General features: G+C 43.4%; 1 protein-coding gene across 4 annotated transcripts in view; it reads right to left on the bottom strand.

Annotated features, from left to right (window-relative positions):
* Positions 1-6,735: 6,735 nt before the first annotated feature.
* tbc1d22a (TBC1 domain family, member 22a) overlaps positions 6,736-27,140 on the bottom strand; it is a 208,758-nt gene continuing 188,353 nt past the window's right edge. For all 4 annotated transcript variants that reach the window (XM_064938236.1, XM_064938233.1, XM_064938234.1 and 1 more), the window contains one exon: positions 6,736-10,654. In XM_064938236.1, coding sequence (XP_064794308.1) covers positions 10,526-10,654 — 129 coding nt within the window. In that variant the 3' untranslated portion in view covers positions 6,736-10,525. The remainder of the gene's footprint in view (positions 10,655-27,140) is intronic.

Below are 27,140 nucleotides of genomic sequence, written 5' to 3' on the forward strand. Positions count from 1 at the left end.
TCTGGCTGGGCCACTCAAGGACATTCAGAAGCCACTCCTGTGTTGTCTTGGCAGTGTGCTTAGGGTAGTTGTCCTGTTGGAAGGTGAACCTTCGCCCCCAGTCTGGTGAACCTTCTCCCCCTGAAGCAGGTTTTCATCAAGGATCTCTCTGTACTTTGCTCCGCTCATCTTTTCCTCGATCCTGACTAGTCTCCCAGTCCCTGCCGCTGAAAAACATCCCCACAGCATAATGCTGCCACCACTGTAGGGATGTTGCCAGGTTTCCTCCAGATGTGAGACTTGGTATTCAGGCCAAAGAGTTCAATCTTGGTTTCATCAGACCAGATAATCTTGTTTCTCATGGTCTGAGAGTCCTTTGGGTGCCTTTTAGCAAACTCCAAGCGGCCTGACATGTGCATTTTACTGAGGAGTGGCTTCCGTGTGTCCACTCTACCATAAAGGCTTGATTGGTCGAGTGCTGCAGAGATGGTTGTCCTTCTGGAAGGTTTTCCCATCTCCGTAGAGGAACTCTGTAGCTCTGTCAGAGTGACCATCGGGTTCTTGGTCACCTCACTGACCGAAGCCCTTCTCCCCCGATTGTGCAGTTTGGCCAGGCGGCCAGCTCTAGGAAGAGTCTTGGTTGTTCCAAACGTCTTCCATTTAAGAATGATGGAGGCCACTGTGTTCTTGGGGACCTTCAATGCTGCAGAAATTCTTTGGTACCCTTCCACAGTTCTTTGCCTCTGCACAATCCTGTCTCAGAGCTCTACGGACAATTAGACCTAACGGTCTTGGGTTTCCTCTGACATGCACTGTCAACTGTGGGAGCTTATATAGACAGGTGTGTGCCTTTCCAAATCATGTCCAATGAAGTTGTAGAAACATCTCGAGGATGATCAATGGAAACAGGATGCACCTGAGCTCAATTTCGAGTCTAATAGCAAGTGATCTCTATACTTATGTAAATAAGGTTTTTTTATTTTTATTTTTTTATACACTTGCAAATATTTTGTAAAAACCTGTTTTCACTTTTTCATTATGTGTGTAGATTGATTCTCATTTAAAAAAATCCATTTTAGAATAACAAAATGTGGAGAAAGTAAAGGGGTCTGAATACTTTCAGAATTCACTGCAATACTGTATGGACAGTTCTGTGCACTGTGGTCTCTCTGTGGAGCCATAGCTACTACGCCGAGTTCAGCATGTAGAGCCATAGAGATACAGCAGCTAGAGATCAGACTAATCCATTACAAATGCTCCAATTTTGCATTCCTCTCTTTAGAAAGTGGATAATCTTGACCAGCCGCCAGAGAGAGAGAGAGAGAGAGAGAGAGAGAGACACAGCTTGCATGTGAGCTCTCACATTTTTCAACATGTTTAAAACATATATATATAAAAGGATAGATTTGGAGATAGATAATATGCAGGATGCTACACTCCACAGCATGGCCTTCGCTCCAGATCAAAACTCCAAACGTACAACCTAATTTTGACGATACGGAGGGGGCTCTAGCAATCAAACAGCAGAGACCTGAGGACACCATCCAACCTGGATCTGAGTCAGTAGTGTTTGGTCTGATGCCATTTTTAAAGCCAAGAAGGAAAAATCAAAAATAAAGTACACTACAATGATGTTTTATTTTATGGGGACTGAATGCTGAGTTAAGGCTCCCAGGCTTGCAAGGACAGACCAGATACAAATTCAATCCGCTCTGAGGCGTGAAGTAAAAGGTGCCGAGGTCTTTGGGCCCAACAAGTGGCAGGAGTCTTTGAAGCATCCTATGAAGCCCCCTGCTGTTCAAAGACCATCCACTGGCATTTTCTACAAGAAGTCTGACTCCTGAAATGAAGCCCGTCCCCAAACAATTTGATTTTCTGGTTTTAAGCATTACACTTTCAAATAGGTCTTTGTTGACTGTTGCTGGGTGCTATCGTCCTCCATTAACACCGGCCTGTACCCTACCTGCCCTAAGCTCTCTCCTGGCCCCTTACACCAAGTCTGAATTAGTCCTGCTAGGTGACCTAAACTGGGATATGCTTAAACCACCTGACCAAGTCCTGAAGCAATGGGACTCCCTAAATCTTTCTCAGATTATTACCAATCCCACAAGGTATGACCCCAAACACCCAGAAAAGGCTACTCTCCTCTGTTATCCTCACAAATAATCCTGATCGGTATCAGTCTGGTGTTTTCTGTAATGACCTTAGTGATCACTGTTTTACAGCCTGTGTTTGTAATGGCTGCTCAGTGATATGACCTGTCCTGATTTGTCATAGACACTTGCTAAAAAACTTAAATGAGCAAGACTTCCTTCATGAACTGGCCTCTGTAAAATGGTATAGAGTCAGCTTGATCCCCTCTGTCGAAGACGCTTGGACCTTCTTTTTGATATTTTCAGTGGTATTGTTAAGAAACGCGCCCCCATAAAGAAAATAATCAACTGACTGGCTTTCTTAATGTCTATAGTATTCTCTCGGGTATGCAATCTGGTTTCTGCTCAGGTTATGGATGTGTCACTGCAACCTTAAAGGTCATCAATGATGTCACCACTGTCCTTGATTCTAAGCAATATTGTGCTGCTATTTGTATTGACTTTGCCAAAGCATTTGATAGGGTAGACCATTCCATTCTTGTGGGTCAGCTAAGGAGTATTGGTGTCTCTGAGGGGTCTTTGGGCTGGTTTGCTAACTACCTCACTCAAAGAGTGCAGTGTATAAAGTCAGAAAATGTGCTGTCTCAACCACTGCCTGTCACCAAGGGATCCTCTACAACAAATCTTTCTTAGTGTCCAGCAGGCTTTCTCTGCCCTTATCCTTGTTCTGAACACCTCCAAAACAAAGGTCATGTGGTTTGATAAGAAGAATGCCCCTCTCCCCACAGGTGTTATTACTACCTCTGAGGGTTTAGAACTTGAGGTAATCACCTCAAATCAAATTGTATTTGTCACATACACATGGTTAGCAGATGTTAAAGCGAGTGTAGCGAAATGCTTGTGCTTCTAGTTCCGACAATGCAGTAATAACCAACAAGTAATCTAACTAACAATTACAAAACTACTGTCTTATACACAAGTGTAAGGGGATAAAGAATATGTACATAAAGATATATGAATGAGTGATGGTACAGAGCAGCATAGGCAAGATACAGTAGATGGTATCGAGTACAGTATATACATATGAGATGAGTATGTAAACAAAGTGGCATAGTTAAAGTGGCTAGTGATACATGTATTACATAAAGATGCAGTAGATGATATAGAGTACAGTATATACGTATACATATGAGATGAATAATGTAGGGTATGTAAACATTAAATTAAGTAGCATTGTTTAAAGTGGATAGTGATATATTTTACATCATTTCCCATCAATTCCCATTATTAAAGTGGCTGGAGTTGAGTCAGTGTGTTGGCAGCAGCCACTCAATGTTAGTGGTTGCTGTTTAACAGTCTGATGGCCTTGAGATAGAAGCTGTTTTTCAGTCTCTCGGTCCCAGCTTTGATGCACCTGTACTGACCTCGCCTTCTGGATGATAGCGGGGTGAACAGGCAGTGGCTCGGGTGGTTGTTATCCTTGATGATCTTTATGGCCTTCCTGTAACATCGGGTGGTGTAGGTGTCCTGGAGGGCAGATAGTTTGCCCCCAGTGATGCGTTGTGCAGACCTCACTACCCTCTGGAGAGCCTTACGGTTGTGGGAGGAGCAGTTGCCGTACCAGGCGGTGATACAGCCCACCAGGATGCTCTCGATTGTGCATCTGTAGAAGTTTGTGAGTGCTTTTGGTGACAAGCCGAATTTCTTCAGCCTCCTGAGGTTGAAGAGGCGCTGCTGCGCCTTCTTCACGATGCTGTCTGTGTGAGTGGACCAATTCAGTTTGTCTGTGATGTGTATGCCGAGGAACTTAAAACTTACTACCCTCTCCACTACTGTGGAGATGTGGATAGGGGGTGTTCACCTCATACAAGTACTTGGAACTATGGCTAGACGGTTCACTGTCCTTCTCTCAGCACATATCAAAGCTGAAGGCTAAAGTTTAATCTAGAGTTGGTTTCCTCTATCGTAATCACTCCTCTTTCGCCCCAGCTGCCAAACTAACTCTGATTCAGATGACCATCCTACCCATGCTAGACTATGGTGACGTCATTTATAGATCGGCAGGTAAGGGTGCTCTCGAGCGGCTAGATGTTCTTTACCATTCGGCCATCAGATTTGCCACCAATGCTCCTTACAGGACACATCACAGCACTCCTCTGTAAACTGGTTGCAAGACCCACTGGTTGATGCTTATTTATAAAACCCTCTTAGGCCTCACTCTCCACTAAGATATCTCTACCACAGCACTCATCCTCCACAAACAACATCCGTTCTGCCAGTCACATTCTGTTAAAGCATTCCAAAGCACAAATATGCCTGGGTCGCTCCTCTTTCAGTTTGCTGCAGCTAGCGACTGGAGTGAGCTGCAACATCACTCAAACGGGGCAGTTTTGTCTCAATCTCTTCATTCAAAGACTCAATCATGGACACTCTTACTGACAGTTGTGGCTGCTTGGCATGATGTATTGTCTATACCTTCTTGACCTTTGTGCTGTTGTCTGTGCCCAATAATGTTTGTACCATGCTTTGTGCTGCTACCATGTGTTGCTACCATGTTGTCGTTGTGTTGCTACCATGCTGTGTTGCTATGTTGTTGTCTTAGGTCTCTCTTTATGTAGCGTTGTGTTGTCTCTCTTGTTGTGATGTGTGTTTTGTCCTATATTTATTTTTTATCCCAGGCCCCCGTCCCAACAGGAGGCCTTTTGCCTTTTGGTAGGCCGTCATTGTAAATAAGAATTTGTTCTTAACTGAGTAAAAAAAAAACATGGCCACCATTACAATTCTGAGCCAAAATCCCAAATGACACCCAAAAAGAAACCTCCCTTTATCAACCTCCCTGTCTTTCAAAGATAATTCATAAAAATCCAAATAACTTCATAGATCCTCATTGTAAAGGGTTTAAACACTGTTTCCCATGCTTGTTCAAAGAATCATAAACAATTAATGAACATGCACCTGCGGAACGGTTGTTAAGACACTAACAACTTACAGACGGTAGGTAATTAAGATCACAGTTACGAAAACTACGGAGGCCTTTCTACAGACTCTTAAAAACCCCAAAATAAAGATGCCCAGGGTCCTTGCTCATCTGCGTGAACGTGCCTTAGGCATGCTGCAAGGAGGCATGAGGACTGCAGATGTGGCCAGGGCAAAAAATTGCAATGTCCGTACTGTGAGAAGCCTAAGACAGCGCTACAGGGAGACAGGACGGACAGCTGATCGAGTTACACCAGGAACGCACAATCCCTCCATCAGTGCTCAGACTGTCTGCAATAGGCTGAGAGAGGCTGGACTGAGGGCTTGTAGGCCTGTGGTAAGGCCGGACCTCGCCAGACATCACCGGCAACAACGTCATCTATGGGCACAAACCCACCGTCTGGGACCTGTTTGATCGGAGAGTGAGGGCTTGGGCCATTCCCCCCAGAAATGTCCGAGAACTTACAGGTGCCTTGGTGGAAGAGTGGGGTAACATCTCACAGCAAGAACTGGCAAATCTGGTGCAGGCCATGAGATGCACTGCAGTACTTAATGCAGCTGGTGGCCACACCAGATACTGACTGTTACTTTTGGTTTTGGCCCCCCTTTGTTCAGGGACACATTCAATTTCTGTTAGTCCAATGTCTGTGGAACTTGTTCAGTTTATGTCTCAGTTGTTGAATCTTGTTTTGTTCATACAAATATTTACACGTTAAGTTTGCTGAAAATAAACAGTTGACAGTGAGAGGACGTTTCTTTTTTGGCTGAGTTTAGTACCAGTGTAGGGTGTTGTTTAAGCCATCATACATCTCAAACGTTTGCCAAACTCTATATTTCTCTGCACAGCACTGTACGTGCCCTACAGCCAAATCTACCTCCGTAAAAGGCAGTCATTGTGAGTCCCATCCCGTCTACAGGCCCATGCCACCTGTACCATGTGGGAGCGACTAAGGAAGTCCAGGTGATTCAAATTACTTTTTAATTCCTGCCACTGTGAACATCAGTTAGCTTAATGAGAGGGAAGGAAAAAAAGAGATGGAGAACAAGAGACTCCCCCCTTACATTAAAAAGGGCCTAATTACCAAACCTGGGGCACTGCCGCACCACCACTCCACAGGTACCATAACAAACCTGTTTACCAGCCGAGGCAGTGCGTTTGCGTGTCTGTGTGGGGAGCAGCAACCACACGCATACAATACAGAAGTTATTAATACAGCAGTCTACGGAATCAATGTAGAAGCTAATGCAGTGTTTATTTATGCAGTTGCTTGCATGCCTGGGTTGGAGTGCCCGCAGCCTAGGTGAGTCATTTAAATAACAACGTAATGTTCATGTTTTCGTTGTGTGATATGGAGACATGAAACCCACTGGGTAGTTCTGATATTGAATATATACATTTCTTGTAATCTTATTTGATATTATGAACTGGGTGGTTCGAGCCCTGAATGCTGATTGGTTGACAGCCGTTTAAAATGGCTATGACAAAACATGTATTTTTACTGCGCTAATTACGTTGGTAAGCAGTTTATAATAGCAATAAGGCCCAAGGGGGGGGGTGGGATATGCCAATATACCATGGCTAGGGCTGTTCTTCTGCAAGACACAAAGCGGAGTGCATGAGTACAGCCCTTAGCCGTGGTATATTGAAGCATGATATTACAGTACATCCATGAATGTATACAAACAGTTTGGTCATATATAGCATTTATTTACACTTTTCTATTTACAGATCTTTGTTTCAAAATTCATTCTCTGTACACGTATTTAAAAAAAGAAAAGAAAATCACGATCACTCTCCACTGTATGAGATCCACACTTTCACATGTCTTAGTCAGAAGTCAGAAGGGAAAGAGGACCAGTCTTAGTTTGGTCAGAAACATTTGAACATCTCTGAAAAGAAACCGAGCAACAGTAAAATACAACCCCCCCAAAAAAGGCTTTAGGAGGCAGACCAAACATGTTAGGTCATGCCCCATGAGATGCTGACTGCAACGTCCAGTGTGTGTGTGTGTGTGTCCGAGGCCTCCAGCCAGCGGACGGACACCTGGTCACCACCGTAACCATGGCAACCAGGGGCTTTTGACTTTTACCGAAGGTGTGTGTAAGGGTTGTTCGGTACATCAAACCAAGTTGAAACACATAAGGACACCAGTGAAGGCAGCTGCTAGACTTACTAATGTGATTCTGTGGACTCATCGGTTGCGTCCCAAATGGCACCCTATTCCCTATATCGGGCACTACTTTGACCAGGGCCCATAGGGATCTGGTCGAAAGTAGTGCACTACATATGGAATAGGGTGCCATTTTGGATGCAAATACTGTCATGGCTTAGCAAACACAGAGTGTGAGTGCATCAACTGAATAAACGTTCTCGTTTCATATGCAGAGCTTAAATTAAGGTAAAATAAATATCTATGATGATCATCTGCTATCTCTACATTAGGCACAACTTAATAGGCTCATGTAAACAGTATATATAAAAAAAAGGGAGAGAGAGACATTTGTTTCTTTTAAAGCCGATTACAAATAATATATTTCGTACAAAAAAGGGAAGAAAATTGACTTTTATCAAGTGCAGTTTAAAAAAAGTTTCTAATCAATGTGAGAATAGGAAATTGGGCCTGGAGCTGACATGGAGCGCAAAAACATTACCGACATGATCAAAAGAAGTTGAGGAGGTTCAAATACAGAGTATTAAGCTGCCCCATCTATACATACACTCCCAACACACACCATTGAGGAGTTCATGCAACAATTATTGGTCTTCATCGTTACCTGGCAGGATGTTTTTGACGATAAAAGTGGTACATAATATTATTTCAACGTCTAATTTACATCGTATATCCACCCTCTACACAAGGGGTATAACAACTCTTAACCCACCCGGGCCGGAGCCTGTTGGTTTTCTGTTCTACCTGATAATTAATTGCACCCACCTGTTGTCCCAGGATTAAATCAGTCCCTGATTAGAGGGGAACAATGAAAAATAGGAGTGGAACTGGGTTGAGTCCAGAGTTGTGTTTGGTACAACAAATATAAACCCTAAGCAGTCAAATGAAGGCAAATGGAGAGCGTTAACATATTCCACCCTAACATCCCCAGTCAGTGTTCATGAATAGACTGAATGGGCCCTAGTTCTGGGCTATGATCAGTTACAAATTGTCGTAGTCCAGAAGTTTTTTCTGACCACAAAACTCATGGTCCTACTTCATGGTTTTGAGGAGTATTTTTTAACCCTTTGTACACGCATGGAAATTTGACTATATTGGATACGGCTAACGTGAAATGTTTCTTAGAGAAGAAATATGAAAAGCATATGCATAACCATGGTAGCAGTTGAAAGGGAACAGGAGATTATGGGAAAATGATTACACTTGATTTGACGTGCATTCTACATTTACTGTACTTTCGCTGCATTTGTTGATAAAATCCGGAAAATACTCTGGATATATTCAGTAACATAAGTACGTTCCTGGAAAATGTGTGGAAGGTGCAACACAAAACAAAAAAAATGACAAGGGTTTGAGTGAGAGGACTAACTGGTGTCTCCTTGTGGCCATGTACCTCTCCAAAGTGTGCATAGTTCCTAGGTTATTTCAAAGCACTTTAATGACTCAAAGAAGAGTCTTCAACTATAAGGTGCCTTCCATGAGCTCTCCTAGCTGTGCCGTTGCGAAACTAGCACAAATAACACTTGTATTTGGTTTGTTTGGAACACAACCCTGCATCCCCATCTTCACACAATTACTATTGTTAACGCAATCCAAAAACACTCCATTTATAAATTGCAATCTGGGTCAGGTGGGCGTCATTTGAAAGCTTGTTCTATTGCCAAAATGACTAGCTAAGTTATAAAATACGATGTTACTTGCTTTCAGAATGCAATGTATAATCCTAGTGCACATAGAACGCATTCAGGTGCGTTAGCCGCGGCAAATTTTCTTCACAACAGACAAATATTAGGCTCATTTTGTTCAGAACAACCCCGTGTATCATCTTGTAACTGTATATCAAACATAGTGATCAGAAATGTTGACACTGTGTATGACATTAGTTTTATGATATGGAAGTGTGAAGTGCACATTTGGACTCACGGGTGTTTGGCAAGATTATGACATTAAAGCGATATTTCTCATCTTTCAAAATGTACAGCAATTCCCTCACTCAAGACAAAAAAAAAAAATTATATATTTTTTGGTTTTTATTTTACCAGGTAAATTGACTGAAAACACATTCACAACAAGGTCGCGCGAGGTGCTCAAGTTCAGAATGTCTGTCAGTCCAAACCCATACAGTGCTGACATGTTACTGCACAGCCACTGCATTACAACTGAGTTGTTTATCAGTGCCCAAATCTGCCATTACCAACCCGTATACGGGTACGAGTTTTCTGGCCATGTGACCACACTAGGAAATCTCCTGGCCTAAAAGGTGACTGCTCACCACTGCACAGTGCTGTACCAATTAGGTAGTGAGTCCTAGGTTCAGAGATGATCGTACGTCAGGCAGAGTCACGCGACACTCGTCTCTCCCTCAGCCAACCGGCAAATATTCCATATCTTACATAATATAGTTCAGAGAGTGTTGTTAGACACATCATTAGATCCAGCCCTGCGGCGCATGTCAGAGTCAGAACGAAATCATTCATAACAATAAGATACTTCCTGATCTAATTATTCACTTTTAAGTGAATGTGTTTTTGTTTTGAACAAAAACCTACTTGTCTCTGGGGGATTGACTGCTTGTTTTGAACTGAAAGCACGGACACGAAAGAAGAGCTCGATGCCAGCTAGGAATGACTAGAATGACGACATGTGTCCATGTGTCCTCAGTTTCCTTAGGAATTAAAAGTGACATATCAACCAAGTACAAAAGACCTCTCTCTGCCCCCCCCCCCCCCCACACACGGTTCGTTCAGACAATTCATTCATTAGGTCTCGGGACATGTTGCGCCTGCTGTGGAGATCCACTCAATGTGACTGGGCCTCTAGGAGAAGGTCTGAGTTCCTTGGGACAAACAGTACAGGACAGTCTAGAACAGTCATCCATGGGTCTGCAGCTAGATCTCCACCACCACGCTGACTGGAGGTCTGTTTTGGTTGGGGTCTACTTCGATTGGACAGGCATTGATGTTGTTGGAGTGTTGCACAAATGTAATTTCATGGTTAAGAACAAAGAGAAGAGGAGTCAAGAAGAACAGTCGGTTAGAACGGTACACACATACCAAGAAGCAATGGCTTCCCAAATGGCTCCCTATTCCCTACATAGTGCTCTACTTGGGGCTCTGGTCAAAAATAATGCATTTTGTAGAGAATAGGGCGCCACTTGTGACGCAAACGTTTTTGTTTTCATCTACGAGTAGCAACGGTTGTGGACTGCAGAGGGACAAGAAAGTCAAGGAGGGGTTCCATCCATCCATCTGTCCGCCAGGGGGCCTCTGTCAGGGGTTCAAGTAGCTAGCTGTCAGGGGCCCACACTCATCTCTTGTAGTGGTTGGGGGCGTCAGCGAAGGCAAACTTCAGCCTGTAGGCCTCAGCCAGGAGCACGCTGACCTCCTCGTTGCCCCAGTGCATGGTGGGTAGGTTCTGCAGCAGAATCATCAGACCCTGTGGGGCAAAGAAAGAAACAACAAAAGGATTTAGTGGCGCTGAAGGTAGAGGTAGAGAGAGGTAGAGAGAGAGAAAGAAGTAGAGAGCGGCAGAGAGAGAGAGAGAGAGGAGTGCAGTTAGACACAGACAAATTGATATGGCCAGAGAGAGAAAGACAGAGAGAACCAAGTGAGAGGAGAAGGGCACACCACTCTTTGAACATTACAGTGTGTGAATGTGAAGGTGTCGCCAGGGGCAACAGTATTGAGAGGAGCTGGGAGGGTGTCTCAGTAAGGAGCGCCTCACACACATCGCCTGCTTTATAACACCAACCAGTGAAGCAGAAGCACCATCACAGAACACACTTACACATTTAATCAGCGAGTAATTATATTTAACAATCCGTCGCGTGTCGTTTCGTTCTGAACAGAACCACTGTGTTTTTCGTTCCGTTCCACTGTTACGACCAGCATAATAAAGTTCTGAACAGGTTTGAACCAGAAAGTAGAATTGGTTATATAGTTCATTTCTGTTCCTTTTTTACTTTACATTTAGCTCATTAAATGACTCCACCAATCAGTGCAGATAGAGCAGCTTTCTATGGACCGGGTAAGCTAGTTGTTTGTATGCTTGATAGACAGAAGTGTAGGGTGCGACTGAAATGTGGGGAGAGTACAAGAGAGAGGGCCTTGGCTTAAAGCTCCGGGCATCACGATAAGACGTGCATTATAATGCGTTCAGGATATTAGTAAGCCTATCATTACTTCACTGAATCAAATAATTATATCCTAGCAAGATACCTAGCCACGGAGAAGCGGCTATTATGCGGAGGAACTTTGAACGTCGGAAAAGTTGGCTCAATGCCGAGGCTAGCGAACTTGTGTGTGCAGCGGCACCAGAATTCAATTCCATCTTTCCTTATTGTTGTTAATAAATCCAGTGTGAAACTTGATGATCATAGTATCCTTAAATAGCCTAGAAAACTAGCTGGCAGGAAGACACAGGAGAGAGAATTTTCTGAGTGACAGAGTGAGTGCTTCGCATGGGCGCTTTGATGGCATTTCTTTTTTTGTGGGACTGAAAGGGGGGGGGTCCAAATCGGACCTTAGGTACTACAATTATTGAATATTATGTCAATCCTATAAATGAAAACAGCCAATTTGTGTGCAATCAATCATAATTATGTTGCATGAGTGCTTATATTATTTGTTTCTAAACCACAGAAAGCATTTCAGATCAACCTGAGGTGGTCGGTGTCACGGCTTTCTGAAATGACATGGAACGACTAGAGACAGAGAAGTTAAAAAAAAAGATAGAGTTATACAGTTAGCCCCAGCCGAGCCCCTGCCAGACCCCCCCCCCCCACCCCCCCACTAGATTGATGCATTAGTGTGTGTTAGTGGGGCTGGGACGGCAGGACCTCCATCTCCAGCCTAATAAAGCCCTCTGACTGGGGCCTGATGAGGGGGGAATGAATCTGGTTAACACTGCCTGCAGTAGCAGAGACAGGCCCGGCCTGGGCTGACAGTGACACTTGCGCAAAATGCTTTCCCTACCATTGCACTGTGTAGCTGCCTACTTTGGTTCGTCCAGGCTAGTTCTTTTCCCACCCCACACAGTTGTTTGAAATAAGACGGCTGTGTGTACATGTCTCTCTGTGCATAGGAGTGTGCGCGTACCTGCTTGCTTATGTGTCTGTCTCACATGTTCACAACTCCCCCAGCGCTAAACACTGACTCACAGAGGAGGAGAAAAGAAACTGACGACAGATATCATTATTAATGAAAATCAATTCTGACGCTCATTTGAATATCTGACAACACACCGCAGGTTGCATACAAATCGCATGTCCCAATAGTTTCGGAGCTATCTGAACATTCGCAATAACATCTTCTAAATGTGATTTCCCCGCGTTAAGTTCATGTTCACATTTGTGTGTGCGTTTGTGTGTATGCGTGTGTGCATGCGTGCGTGCGTGTCTGAGCTGACAAGGCCAGCAGAATCGAACATGCATGCATAAATGTATTCCCTCCAACTATTCTTCCATCAACTCACTTGACATGTGCCACTGGCCAAGGTTACACTATACTGTACAAACATATAGCTGAACCGAGATGGAAGGGGCGGCAGGTAGCCTAGTGGGTAGAGCTTTGGACAAGTAACCGAAAGGTTGCAAGATCGAACATCCGAGCTGACAAGGTAAAAATCTGTCGTTCTGCCCCTGAACAAGGCAGTTAACCCACTGTTCCTAGGTATTCATTGAAAATAAGAATTTGTTCTCAACTGACTTGCCAAGGTAAAAAAAAAAATACAAATAAATATGAAACAATAGAATGCGATAAGCAAATTATTCGTAGACTGAAAGACAGTTTGTTAATATCTAAATGTCTTGTTCCTACAATTTTTTAATTAGTATTTATCCCCATCCATACAGACGGTAAATAATTGGAAATTATTTTATGTATTGCAATTCCCCCCCTCTAGCAAATAACAAATCAGTTTCTGTTCTAGGGTTGTTGTTGTTTGAGATCAAAAAGGGTCTGAGGTAGGGGCGTGGCAATGGGCTCGGTCGGCCCGTTGGCGAGGCTAAATATTTGAGAACATTTTAGAGGCCCCCATCTTGGTTGTGTGGAGACCATTTGAATATTTAAGCCTGAGACGGTTTCTGACAGTTTGTGCAAACTCAGTTTCATCACCTTTCCGGGTTGCTGGTCTCAGACGATCGTGTAGGTGAAGAAGCCTGATGTGAAGGTCCTGGGCTGGTGTGATTACACTTGGTCTGCGATTGTGAGGCCGTTTGGACATACTGCCAAATTCTCTAAAATGACGTTGGAGGCAGCTTACGGTAGAGAAATTAACATTAAATTATCTGGCAACCGCTCTGGTGGACAAACCTGCAGCCAACATGTCAATTGCACGCTCCATCAAAACTTGAGACATCTGTGGCTTTGTGTTGTGTGACAAAACTGCACATTTTAGAGTGGCCTTTTATTGTCTCCAGCACAAGGTGCACCTGTATATGGACCGTGCTGTTTAATCAGCTTCTTGATATGCCTAAACCTGTCAGGTGGATGGATTATCTTGGCAAAGGAGAAATGCTAACTAAAGACATTTATGCACATCATTTGAGAGAAATAAACTTTTTGTCTGTATGGAACATTTCTGTGATCTTTTATTTCAGCTCATGAAACAACACTTTCCATGTTTCATTTATATTTTTGTTCAGTATATAATTAGGGGATTCGGCTATTTCAACCACACCCGTTGCTGACAGGTGAACAAAAACGTGAAAACAGCCATGCAATCTCCATAGACAAACATTGACAGTAGAATGGCCCGTAAAGTAGAGCTCAGTGACTTTCAACGTGTAACACCTTTCCAACAAGTCAGTTCGTCAAATTTCGGCCTTGCTAGTACTGCCCCGGTCAACTGTAAGTGCTGTCATTCTGAAGCGGAAACGTCTAGGAGCAACAACGCCCTGCTGCGAAGTGGTAGGCCACACAAGCTCACGGAATGGGACCGAGCTAAAGCGCGTGTCCTCAGTTGCAACACCCACGACCGTGTTCTAAACTGCCACTGGAAGCAACATCAGCACAAGAACTGTTCGTTGGTAGCTTCATGAAATGGGTTTCCATGGCAGAGCAGCCGCACACAAGCCTAAGACCATCGTGCTCAATGCCAAGCGTTGGCTGGAGTGGTGTAAAGATCTCCGCCATTGGACTCAGTGGAAAGGCATTCTCTGGAGTGATGAATCACGTTTCACCATCTGGCAGTCCGATGGACGAATCTGGGTTTGGCCGATGCCAGGAAAACTCTACCTGCCCAAATGCATAGTGCCAATTGTAAAGTTTGGATGAGGAGGAATAATGGTCTGGGGCTGTTTTTCATGGTTCGGGCTCACCCCTTAGCTCCAGTGAAGGGAAATCTTAAAGCTACAGCATATAATGACATTCTAGATGAATCTGTGCTTCCAACTTTGTGGCAACAGTTGGGGAAGCCCCTTTCCTGTTTCAGCATGACAATGCCCCCGTGCACAAAGCAAGGTCCATACAGAAATTATTTGTCGAGATTGGATTTGAAGAACTTGAGTGACCTGCACAAAGCCCTGACCTCAACCCCATCGAACACCTTTGAGATGAACTGCAATGCCGACTGCGAGCCGGGCCCTAATTGCCGGACATCAGTGCCCAACCTCACTAATGCTCGTGGCTGAAAGGAAGCAAGTCCCCGAAGCAATGTTCCAACATCTAGTGGAAAGCCTTCCCAGAAGAGTGGAGGCTGTTATAGCAGCAAAGAGGTGAACAACTCCATATTAATGCCTATGATTTTGGAATGAGATTTTCGACGAGCGGGCGTCCACATACGTTTGTAGTGTATGTGGGAGCATTTGAATGGACAAGGCCATGTTGTTTGTTGACTAGTTTAGTCAGAGGCACAGTGTTGGTTTCATTGTCAAACATCCTAGAAACGCAAATGTGAGAAAGCTGGATATGGCGGTCGAGCAGTGTAAAGTGCTGCATATAATGGTACATAATGGAGTATATGGACCTCCAGAGGACATTCTATGGGACAACTCATAGGTATTCAGTGTCCTACCTAATGTATAGGATAAGCTAGTAGTCAAACCCACCTCCCTGGTGACTGGCTGGTGAGAGTCCTTCATTCATGACTTAAACATTCTAATGACCAGCTGTTGGCTATCATTGATATTCCGCTAATGAGCTTAATATACCTTAATTACACACATCTCACAGGCTGCTGCAGAAATCACTTTACTAACACAGGTAGGGGCACTTCAGAAGGAAGGGGGGGGGGGGGGGTAGAACGCGTGTCTAATGTCTGATTGAGTCACATTGACAACGACATCAAAAGAGGCCCCTCAGAACATCGGAACAATTAACAGCCCCTCTAAAGAAGCAAGGCCAGCGGCAGAAATGCACATCGTTTAGAAAAGGACGGGTCCATGTGCTGAAGCATCCTCTTTAGGAATTAGAAGGCCTTTCAAGTCGACCACTTATGCAAAGTACAGTTCCAAGCACCTGCACAAAAAGGTAAACCCAACACCCATCGACTCAATTGTACACTGAATAGGACATTCCTGGATGGTGCTCAGATTGCATTAAGTCAAATGAAAAGCCTGGTACTTCTCAAGAGGACTCTGCGGTCTTTTCTCCCCACAGAGTTAACGAGAGATCAAAGTGGATAGATAGAGGGTGGACTGTGTGTGCTTAGCGTGTGTGTGTGTGACAGTGCTTCTTGGGGATAGTAATGGACTAACACATTATGGAAGATTTTAGCTCTGGTTTAACCGAGATGAAGGCACAAGCAGAGACACAGCCACAGACCCAGAGGAAACCTCACAGACCCAGTAGAGATGAATTCACAACCCTGTTTCTCCAATCTGTCCTCGAGTCCATTAAATCACCTAAGATAGAGCCAAACAGAAAGCAGCAAGAGCATCTAAGACAATAGCGACATGTATTTATTCATCCTCTCTGAAATCACTGTATTGAGGCGGCGACTACGGTTACCGAGTCCTGTCCGTATCGCAGGCGGCACATAGCGAAGCGGGGGACAGAAAGAGCAGCTTAATTATTTAGCTGTGCTTTTGGCTCACTGCGGTGGGTCTGAGCCGAGCCAGACACACAGACACAGCGATAAACTGCAGGTCTCGAATGACAGTCTGGCAGCAAGGCAGAGCGCCGCACCACAGGCCACTGTTGTTGGGAGTGATAACTACTTTTAGGAGATTTGTGAGTAAGGATGAAAAAAATAATTGACTTAGTCCCCTCGTCAGCATCAGAGTCGCATGGCGCCCTGGTGTGGTGTTTATTGATCACTGATGGAGAACGCAGGGGCAGTCACTATCATACTGCAAAGAAGTCTCAACCCTTCTACTGTATACTGCGCTTGCACACACCAACGCAGACACAACCAACTAACCACCACAGACGGGTGATTGATTACGGGCGACTTAACCAACAGTTCTGTTCATCAGGAGGTCCTGGGTATTGTGGGTAACATACTCGAAGGGCCACACAAGTTAGCAGGAGAGAGCGACAGGCAGGGAGAGACAACGAGAGAGCGATGCAGGGGGGAAAGAGAGATTGACGCATGCAGGGGTGAAAGAGAGAGATCGAGGCATGCGGGGGGAGCGAGAGAGATCGAGGCATGCGGGGGGAGCGAGAGAGATCGAGGCATGCGGGGGGAGCGAGAGAGATCGAGGCATGCGGGGGGAGCGAGAGAGATCGAGGCATGCGGGGGGAGCGAGAGAGATCGAGGCATGCGGGGGGAGCGAGAGAGATCGAGGCATGCGGGGGGGAGCGAGAGAGATCGAGGCATGCGGGGGGAGCGAGAGAGATCGAGGCATGCGGGGGGAGCGAGAGAGATCGAGGCATGCGGGGGGAGCGAGAGAGATCGAGGCATGCGGGGGGAGCGAGAGAGATCGAGGCATGCGGGGGGGGGAGCGAGGCATGCGGGGGGAGCGAGAGATCGAGGCATGCGGGGGGGAGCGAGAGAGATCGAGGCATGCGGGGGGAGCGAGAGAGATCGAGGCATGCGGGGGGAGCGAGAGAGATCGAGGCATGCGGGGGGGAGCGAGAGAGATCGAGGCATGCGGGGGAGCGAGAGAGATCGAGGCATGCGGGGGGAGCGAGAGAGATCGAGGCATGCGGGGGGAGCGAGAGAGATCGAGGCATGCGGGGGGAGCGAGAGAGATCGAGGCATGCGGGGGGGAGCGAGAGAGATCGAGGCATGCGGGGGGAGCGAGAGAGATCGAGGCATGCGGGGGGAGCGAGAGAGATCGAGGCATGCGGGGGGAGCGAGAGAGATCGAGGCATGCGGGGGGAGCGAGAGAGATCGAGGCATGCGGGGGAGCGAGAGAGATCGAGGCATGCGGGGGGAGAGAGATCGAGGCATGCGAGAGGGGGAGGGGGGAGAGAGATCGAGGCATGCGGGGGGAGAGAGAGAGATCGACGCATGCGGGGGGAGCGAGAGAGAGCGACGCATGCGGGGAGAGAGAGAGAGCGACGCAGGGGGGGAGAGAGAGCGAGAGCGACGCAGGGGGGAGAGAGAGCGAGAGCGACGCAGGGGGGGAGAGAGAGCGAGAGCGACGCAGGGGGGAGAGAGAGCGAGAGCGACGCAGGGGGAGAGAGAGAGCGAGAGCGACGCAGGGGGAGAGAGAGAGCGAGAGCGACGCAGGGGGGAGAGAGAGAGCGAGAGCGACGCAGGGGGGAGAGAGAGCGAGAAGCGACGCAGGGGGAGAGAGAGAGCGAGAGCGACGCAGGGGGGAGAGAGAGAGCGATGCAGGGGGAGAGGGAGAGCGATGCAGGGGGAGAGCGAGAGCGATGCAGGGGGGGGAGAGCGAGAGCGATGCAGGTGGGGGAGAGCGAGAGCGATGCAGGGGGAGAGCGAGAGCGATGCAGGGGGAGAGCGAGAGCGATGCAGGGGGAGAGCGAGAGCGCGATGCAGGGGGGGAGAGAGAGCGCGATGCAGGGGGGGGGAGAGAGAGAGCGATGCAGGGGGGAGAGAGAGAGCGATGCAGGGGGAGAGAGAGAGAGCGATGCAGGGGGAGAGAGCGAGAACGATGCAGGGGGAGAGAGAGAGAGCGATGCAGGGGGAGAGAGCGAGAGCGATGCAGGGGGAGAGAGCGAGAACGATGAAGGGGAGAGAGCGAGAACGATGCAGGGGGAGTGTGTATACAATTACATCCACAGTATTGTGTTTTTTCGTTTGTTTTCCCCCCCTACATTACTCCTTTCAGTAAATGCCTCTGTTGAGTGGATTCATACGGCCCATGTGAGAAAGTCCATTAACAGAGTGTATTAAAACCAATTTACATGGGAGGTCCTGCCTCTAGCACTCTACCTTCCTCTCTTGCTCCTTTTCTCTACACCTCTATTTGTCTCTCTCTCCCTCCGTGTGTGTGTGTGCGCGTGCACACGCTTCAACTACACCAAATCACTCTCGCATGGTGATTCATCAAGCTACATGCAGTTTAAATGAGTCTCCACTCACAGCCCAAGTTTGGACAAAATTACAAGTTTTTCTGATGAACGGCGAGGGCATTGTATTAATCAGGCAGAAGTTTACACTTTCGCATCTCCCAGTGTAATAGACTCAAGGCCATAACTCACAATTTGTTTGTAATTTTTTGCCATTGATTGAATGCCGGCTTTTGTATGTGTACAAATACACCCCCAAAAATTGCATCATTTCCATAATTTCTTTTGGGAGTAGAGATTGATGTGTGGAGCACGTCGGATGCTTGTCATTTAGCTTCTAGCTGTTGTTGAGTTATGGCCGTGAGTCTATTAAGACCTCTACACTGAGAGATGAGTGAAAACTTCAGTCTGATTAAGATACATGTCTGTCCTGGTAGTTGTGATAGAACAGATTGGGAGTGTGACTGCCTCATATGTCGCTGCCATCACAAGCATATCCCACAATGCTTGACAATAGGATACAGAGACCGAAGTAGGACTGGCTTTTCTAAACCATCCGGAGAGAGTATACACAGGATATACATATTGAAATGCCTCTGGGATTTTGATACCTTGGTCTCAGAGTACACTCAAAAGGATATACAGAAAGGAAAGTAGCATTGGCATTTCTATACCATCCAGGGTATGTACACTCAACAGGATTTACAGAGATGAATATTGCATTGACATGTCTATACCATCCATACAGAGTAAACAGTGCATTCAGAAAGTAGTGATACCGCTTTACTTTGAACAAATTTTGTCTTGTCAAAATTGATTAAATAGATCCCCCCACCCATCTACACACAATACCCCATAATGACAAAGTAATAACGTGTTTTTAGAAATGTTTGCAAATGTACAGTGGCGTAAAGTACTTATTTAAAAACACTTTAAAGTACTACTTCATTAGTTTTTGGAGATATCTGTACTTTACAATTTATATTTTTGTTAACTTTTACCTTTACTTCATTATATTCCAAAAGTCAACTATGTACTTTTTACTCCATTACATTTTCCCCGACACTCAAATGTACTTGTTACATTTTGAATGGCTAGCATGACAGGAAAATAGTCAAATTCATGCATGTATCAAGAGAACATCCCTCGTCATCCCTAATGCCTCTGATCTGACGGACTCACTAAAACCAAATGCTTTGTTTGAAAAATTATGTCTATGTTGGAGTGTGCCCCTGGTTACCCATAAATAACAAAAAACTAGAAAATGGTGCCATCTGGTTTGCTTAATACAGGGAATTTGAAATTATTTATACTTTTAATTTCAATAGTTAAGTATATTTTAGCAATTACATTTACTTTTGATACTTGAGTATATTTAAAAACAAATACTTAAGACTTTTACTCAAGTACTATTTTACTGGGTGATTCACTTTTACTTGAGTAAAAGTTAAGATACCTTAATAGAAAATGACTCAAGTATGACAAATTGGGTACTTTTTGAAATATAGAGATATCTCACTTACATAATCATTCCCAAACCTGAGTCAATACATGTTATAATCCCCTTTGGCAGCAATTACATTTGTGAGTCTTTCTGGGTAAGTCTCTAAGAGGTTGCACACCTGGATTGTACAATATTTGCACATTATTATTTCAATTCTTCAAGCTCTGTCAAGTTGGTTGTTGATCATTGCTAGACAGCCATTTTCAAGTCTTGCCATAGATTTTCAGGCCAATTTAAGTCAAAACTGTAACTAGGCCACACCGGACCATTGAATGTCGTCTTGGAAAGCAACTCCAGTGTACATTTGGCCCTATGTTTTAGGATATTGTCCTGCTGAAAGGTGAATTTGTCTCCCAGTGGCTGAAAGCAGACTGAGCCAGGTTTTCCTCCAGGATTTGGCCTGTGCATAGCTCTATTACGTTTATTTTCAGCAACAACAAAATGTCATGCCTTGCCGATGACAAGCATGCCCATAACAAGAAGCAGCCACCACCATGTTTGAAAATATGAAGAGTGGTACTCAGTGATGTGTTCGGCTGGATTTGCATCAGACATAACGCTTTGTATTCAGGACATAACTAATAAAACCTGAACTTAGAGGTTTGCCATAACAAAGTGGTTGAACACTCAAGCCATTGAGCTTTTCATTCATTTGTAAACATTTCTAAAAACTTTTTTTTTTTAAAGAATTGCACTGACATTGAGGCATTTTATGTAGGCCAGTGACAAAAGCTCTATTTAATACTTTCTGAAGGCACTGTATACACTCAAAAGTATAGGCCTACAGACATTGAAGTAGCACTGATACTTCTATAGTATAGAGTTATACACAATACACGCTTTTCCGCCCTCTTATAATAATAGAGTCAAAGCAAATGCATTCAACATGGACATTTAATCAGTAGAAAAGCAGCTGACATTTAAAGTGTTCCACTTCCGTCTGACAGACATTTAATTGCGTTAAAGCCGTCTGTGTAACTCCTTTCTCTCTCGGCTAGGAGTGTGTGTGTGTCTGTGTTTGTATGTATGCGCCCACATCTGTCTCAAGGAGAAACACACAATGACATAGTGATCTTCGATTTACACCAAACTAATAGCTTTGTGTATACATCCCAGTCAGGCTGAAATTAACTTTCCAAATGACGTTCCCAGCATTTATTCAATACCAGATAGTAATGAAATAACAGAAAAGGCATGGTGTCTGTATCGAAGCCATTGCTATTCATGCTACATGAAACATTTGGTCCTCATTTCAATTTGATGAATTCTACGAAAGAAACACAAGATCTCCACTCTTCCGGCCCCTTGACCTTTCGTCACTAGCTGACTGGTCCAAATGGAAAGGCACCATTGAGTATAATTTGATATGATAGCCTTGACATCATCTTTACGAATACAGCTACAGGCCAGAGGGTTGGACAGATCAAGAGTTCGAGCATAGCGCTACGGAGAGCCAGTTAGAGCCAAAGTCTTAGTCAATGTTTTTGGAGTATCTAGGGGTATGGCGGTAATGTAGAATGGCAGTGAGTGCTTCAGCCTTCTGAAAACAGCACCGCAGGCACTCTGCAATTCTTCCAGAGCCCTGAACAACAGTGCGTGTGTGTGTGTGTGTGTGTGAGAGAGACAGAGTTTGGACATGTGTGAGAAAGCAACAGTGAGAGAGAGGTGAGAGAGAGGGGGGGTTGGGAGAGAGAAGTAGAGTTGGTGTGTGTGTGAGAGAGAGAGTTGATGTTGGTGCCAAGTAAGCTACTGAGGCAGACAGAGATGCCAGTTACAGTCGCAGCGGTTCCCAACCACCTGAGGTGGATCAGTCGAGAGAACATTTTCAAAGAACATTCTGCCTGCTAGTTTCCAGTTAGTCATTTACCTGCTTAACCAATCAAACAAGCATGAGCTCTCTTCTCATTTGTTTACTTACAAAATGACTATTTTCTCACCGTTTCATTACACTGCCTATTAGGCGACTGGGAGGGCATCAGACACTTCCCTGAAGTTTGTGTGATGCCTCCACTCACCTCACTTCAGTCTGTCGGTGGACCCACTCGCCCAAGTAGAGCATCACCAGCCACAACATTTGGGATGCTTTTAAGGCATACATTAGGGAATGATAATCTCATACTCTGCGAAAGTGTAATTGGAGTTAGAGATTTTTTTCTTTCATTTTTTTCTTAGAAAAAACCCATAGAAAATCTTTACAAGGTAAAGGAGAAAACAATTTCTGAACTTAAGCAGGAAAATAATATTTTACTTTTGAAGAGAGCCAACTACTACAGGTTAAACTCAATTAAAGCATACTATTTAATGGCAAATTAATCTGGTAAACACAGCCCTGACAAAACTAATACACGCCAAACAAGTTAGAATTTTAAACGATGGTTTAATTAGAAACAAAATCCTTTAATTAGTTACACTATTAATAACAATTTTAAAAGCTTCTATATGAATCTGATTTAAAAAACAGACTCAACAATACTACAGACAAAAAAGAGTCACCCCAAAATAAATATTAAACTCATAAAACATTAGGGCGGAGAAAAGCACCAGGAATGGACTGCTTTCCAATATAAATGTATTTTACATTATGGGACAAAATAGTGTTCCTATTTACTGAAATGACAACACACGTCACACAATTCAGTGCTTCCGAGTTACAGTTGAAGTCGGAAGTTTACATACACCTTAGCCAAATACATTTAAACTCAGTTTTTCACAATTTATGACATTTCATCCTAATAAAAAGTAATAATCTTAGATCAGTTAGGATCACCACTTTATTTTAAGAATGTGAAATGTCAGAATAATAGTAGTGAGAATTAGTTATTTAACCTCTTGATGCTATGGGGGCGCTATTTCATTTTTGGATAAAAAGACGTGCCCGTTTTAAGCGCAATATTTTGTCACAAAAAGATGCTCGACTATGCATATAATTGATAGCTTTGGAAGGAAAACACTGACGTTTCCAGAACTGCAAAGATATTGTCTGTGAGTGCCCCAGAACAGATGTTACAGGCAAAACCAAGATGAAACTTCAACCAGGAAATGAGCAGGATTTTTGAGGCTCTGTTGTTCATTGTCTCCTTATATGGCTGTGAATGCGCAAGGAATGAGCCTGCCCGATCTATCGTTTCCCCAAGGTGTCTGCAGCATTGTGACATATTTGTAGCCATATCATTGGAAGATTGACCATAAGAGACTACATTTGCCAGGTGTCCGCCCGGTGTCCTCCGTCGAAATTGGTGCGTCATCAACTGCACGTCTTTTTCCAAGCGATTCAACGGAGAAAGGAGACTACCACGAACAATATATCAATGAAGAGATATGTGAAAAACACATTGAGGATTGATTCTAAACAGTTTGCCGTTATGATGACTGAATTTTCGTTTTTTTTTTGGTACCCAAACGTGATGTACAAAACGGAGCGATTTCTCCTACACAAAGAATCTTTCAGGAAAAACTGAACATTTGCTATGTAACTGAGAGTCTCCTCATTGAAAACATCCGAAGTTCTTCAAAGGTAAATGATTTTATTTGAATCCTTTTCTGGTTTTTGTGCAAATGTTGCCCGCTAAATGCTACGCTAGCTATCAATACTCTTACACAAATGTTTTGCTATGGTTCAAAAGCACATTTTGAAAATCTGAGATGACAGTGTTGTTAAGAAAAGGCTAAGCTTGAGAGCTAGCACATTCATTTCATTTGCGATTTTCATAAATAGTTAACATTACATTATGCTAATGAGCTTGAGGCTATAACTGGATACAGGTTTTTTTCATAGCCAAACGTGAACAAAACGGAGCGATTTGTCCTACACAAATAATATTTTTTTGAAAAACTGAACATTTGCTATCTAACTGAGAGGTAAATGATTTTATTTGAATGATTTTCTTGTTTTTGTGAAAATGTTGCTGGCTGAATTATAGGCTTATAGCTATGCTAGCTATCAATACTCTTACACAAATGCTTGTTTAGCTATGGTTGAAAAGCATATTTAGAAAATCTGAGATGAGTGTTGTTAACAAAAGCCTAAGCTTGAGAGCAAATATATTTATTTCATTTCATTTGCGATTTTCATGAATAGTTAACGTTGCGTTATGCTAATGAGCTTGAGGCTATAAATAGAATCCCGGATCCGGGATTGCTCGACGCAAGAAGTTAAACGTGTATTTCTTTCATCACATTCCCAGTGGGTCAGAAGTTTACATACACCCAATTGGTATTTGGGAGCAATGCCTTTAAATTGTTTCACTTGGGTCAAACGTTTCGGGTAGCCTTCCACAATAAGTTGGGTGGATTTTGGCCCATTGCTCCTGACAGAGCTGGTGTAACGGAGTCAGGTTTGTAGGCCTCCTTGCTCACATTTGCCTTTTCAATTCTGCCCACACATTTTCTATAGGATTGAGGTCAGGGCTTTGTGATGGCCATTCCAATACCTTGACTTTGTTGTCCTTAAGCCATTTTACCATCTTCCATTTGGAAGACCCATTTTCGACCAAGTTTTATCTTCCTGACTGATGTCTTGATGTTGCTTCAATATATCCACATAATTTTCTTCCTCAATTTTCCTTCCACATTGGTCCCTCCTGCAGCAAAGCACCCCCACAACATGATGCTGCCACCCTCGTGCTTCACAGTTGGGATGGTATTCTTCGGCTTGCAAGCATCCCCCTTCTTCCTCCAAACATAACGATGATCATTATGGCTAAACAGTTGTACTTTTGTTTCATCAGACCAGGGGACATTTCTCCAAAAAGTACGATCTTTGTCCCCATGTGCAGTTGCAAATTGTAGTCTAGCTTTTTTATGGCAGTTTTGAAGCAGTGGTTTCTTCCTTGCTGAGCGGCCTTTCAGGTCATGCAAACTCCCGACTTCAACTGTACATGTATCAAACAGTTATTTCAGTCTGCACAATACCGACACATAAATTGAATAAATTGTGACAAAAAATAATAAGAACTCATAACCAACAGAATTACAAAAGATCTTATCAGACTTGATACATATTAATCAAACAAGGTTTATTAAAACAGACACTTAAAAACAACTACAAGAACAAGTTTCAGTATAATACATTAACAATAAAAAAAACAAAAAGGCTTCCAATCATCTTGAATGTCCTTTTCTAGTCAAAATGTTTCCAGAAACAAATAACACATTATGTGATGATATTTCTTTAGAAAAGGGGAACGAGACAGGGATGCCCTCTCTCCCCCCTCCTTTTTGCAGAAAGTGACAAACAACAAATATGTAAAGATTACTTTATCCCATTACTCAACAACATGAAAGCATATCTAATAAAATGGGACAGTCTTCCCATAAATCTTAAAGGTAATATAAACCTCTTTAAAATGTCATGGTTCCCAAAGTTTTTATACTTATTTTCGTCAATACCAATTACCCCACGAAGACATTATTTAAAAAAGTATACTCTGCCATAACAGACTTTATATGGGCAAATAAAATAGAATAATGGTAAAGTGTTGCATGCTCATAGTTCTGAGGGTGGTTTTAACCTTGGAACAATACTTGGAAAGCTTTTCAGAATGAATTGGCCCGCATGGAAAACTAAAGGCATATAAACCATAAATAACTTGGCAATAGGAAATAGAATTATTGACATGACAGAATTAAGAAAGGAATTTTGGACTGACCAACGTATATATTTTCAAATACATGCAACTTAAAAATTTTAGATCATGAAATATTGATCTGAAATCTTTTGGACATCAAAGCAAGTGAGGGAATTCTATTTGAGTAAGAAAAAGATACTCATACGATAGGTAAGATGTACAAAACATTGCAGAAATCCTATCCAACTGAATTTCTTTGGAAAAAATAAATAAACTATTGGAACCAAGACCTAAAAATAACTGATATTGGCACAAGATATTGGCACACAAGTGTTGGAACATAAACAAAATGTTCGCTTAATCCAGTATAAACTAATGTACAGAAATGTTTATACAAGAGACAAAAATACCAAATTTTACAGCACAACGGCAGAGTCATGTCTAAAACTAACAGTGACTCAATGATTCATGCTTTCTGGGAGTGCTATGAAGTCCAAAAGTTACGGGCGGAGTTAGAGAGTTGGCTGTCAGAAGTTTTACAATATAAATTCTCTTTAAATGCACCTATCTGCATAATTTAAGACATGGCATACGAGGGGAATACCCAATGTGTTGGACTGACTGTACTTTTTCATCAATCATTTTGAAAAAGGTTTGCTAAATAACTAAATTAAATGACCATTTATCGTTAAGATACTGGATGTCTCAAACACATTAAATACAGAAGAAATGTGGGCTACAGAGAGGCAGAATAGTGCAGTTTGAAGCTATATGGCATAAAGTATTGCAAGCACTAGAGCTGTCCAGGGGATGAGAAATGAGAAAGATTTATTGTGAGACGGACAGGATGGGCGAGGTTACAGTGGGAACATGTGGGACTGAGCAAGTGTGAGGTCATTCATGTTTGTTGAAATGTGTGGATGTAAATGTTAAATTGTATGCTTTTGTATTGTCAAAAAGTTAACAAATACTATAAACAAATCAAAATAAACCAAGTGATATATGGCTGGAGAAAATTTGAAAAGCAACTGCAATCTAATATTAAGGGAATGAATGATACCGCGTGAGAGAGGTGTGTATTATATAATGTGATATTCTAAGTGTGAGTTAACATGCAGGATATCACGTGGCCATACATTCTCTTTTTAATGATGAACAAACGGGACGTTTTTTTGCCGACAAAAATATTATTTTTTGAAAAAAGGAACATTTGCTATCTAACTGGGAGTCTCCTGAGTGAAAGCATCTGAAGTTCTTCAAAGGTAAATTATTTAATTTGGTTGTTTTTCTTATTTTTGTGAAAATGTTGCCTGCTGCCAGCAGAGCCTAGCATATAGCATTATGCCATGATAAACTTACACAAATGCTTGTCTAGCGTTGGCTGTAACGCATATTATGAAAATCTGAGATTACAGTGTTGTTAACAAAAGGCTAAACTTGTGTTTGAATATATTTATTTAATTTCATTTGCGATTTTCATGAATAGGAAA

Source organism: Oncorhynchus masou, chromosome 26 (genome assembly GCF_036934945.1).
Source record: "Oncorhynchus masou masou isolate Uvic2021 chromosome 26, UVic_Omas_1.1, whole genome shotgun sequence".
Classification (NCBI taxonomy): Eukaryota; Metazoa; Chordata; class Actinopteri; order Salmoniformes; family Salmonidae; genus Oncorhynchus; species Oncorhynchus masou.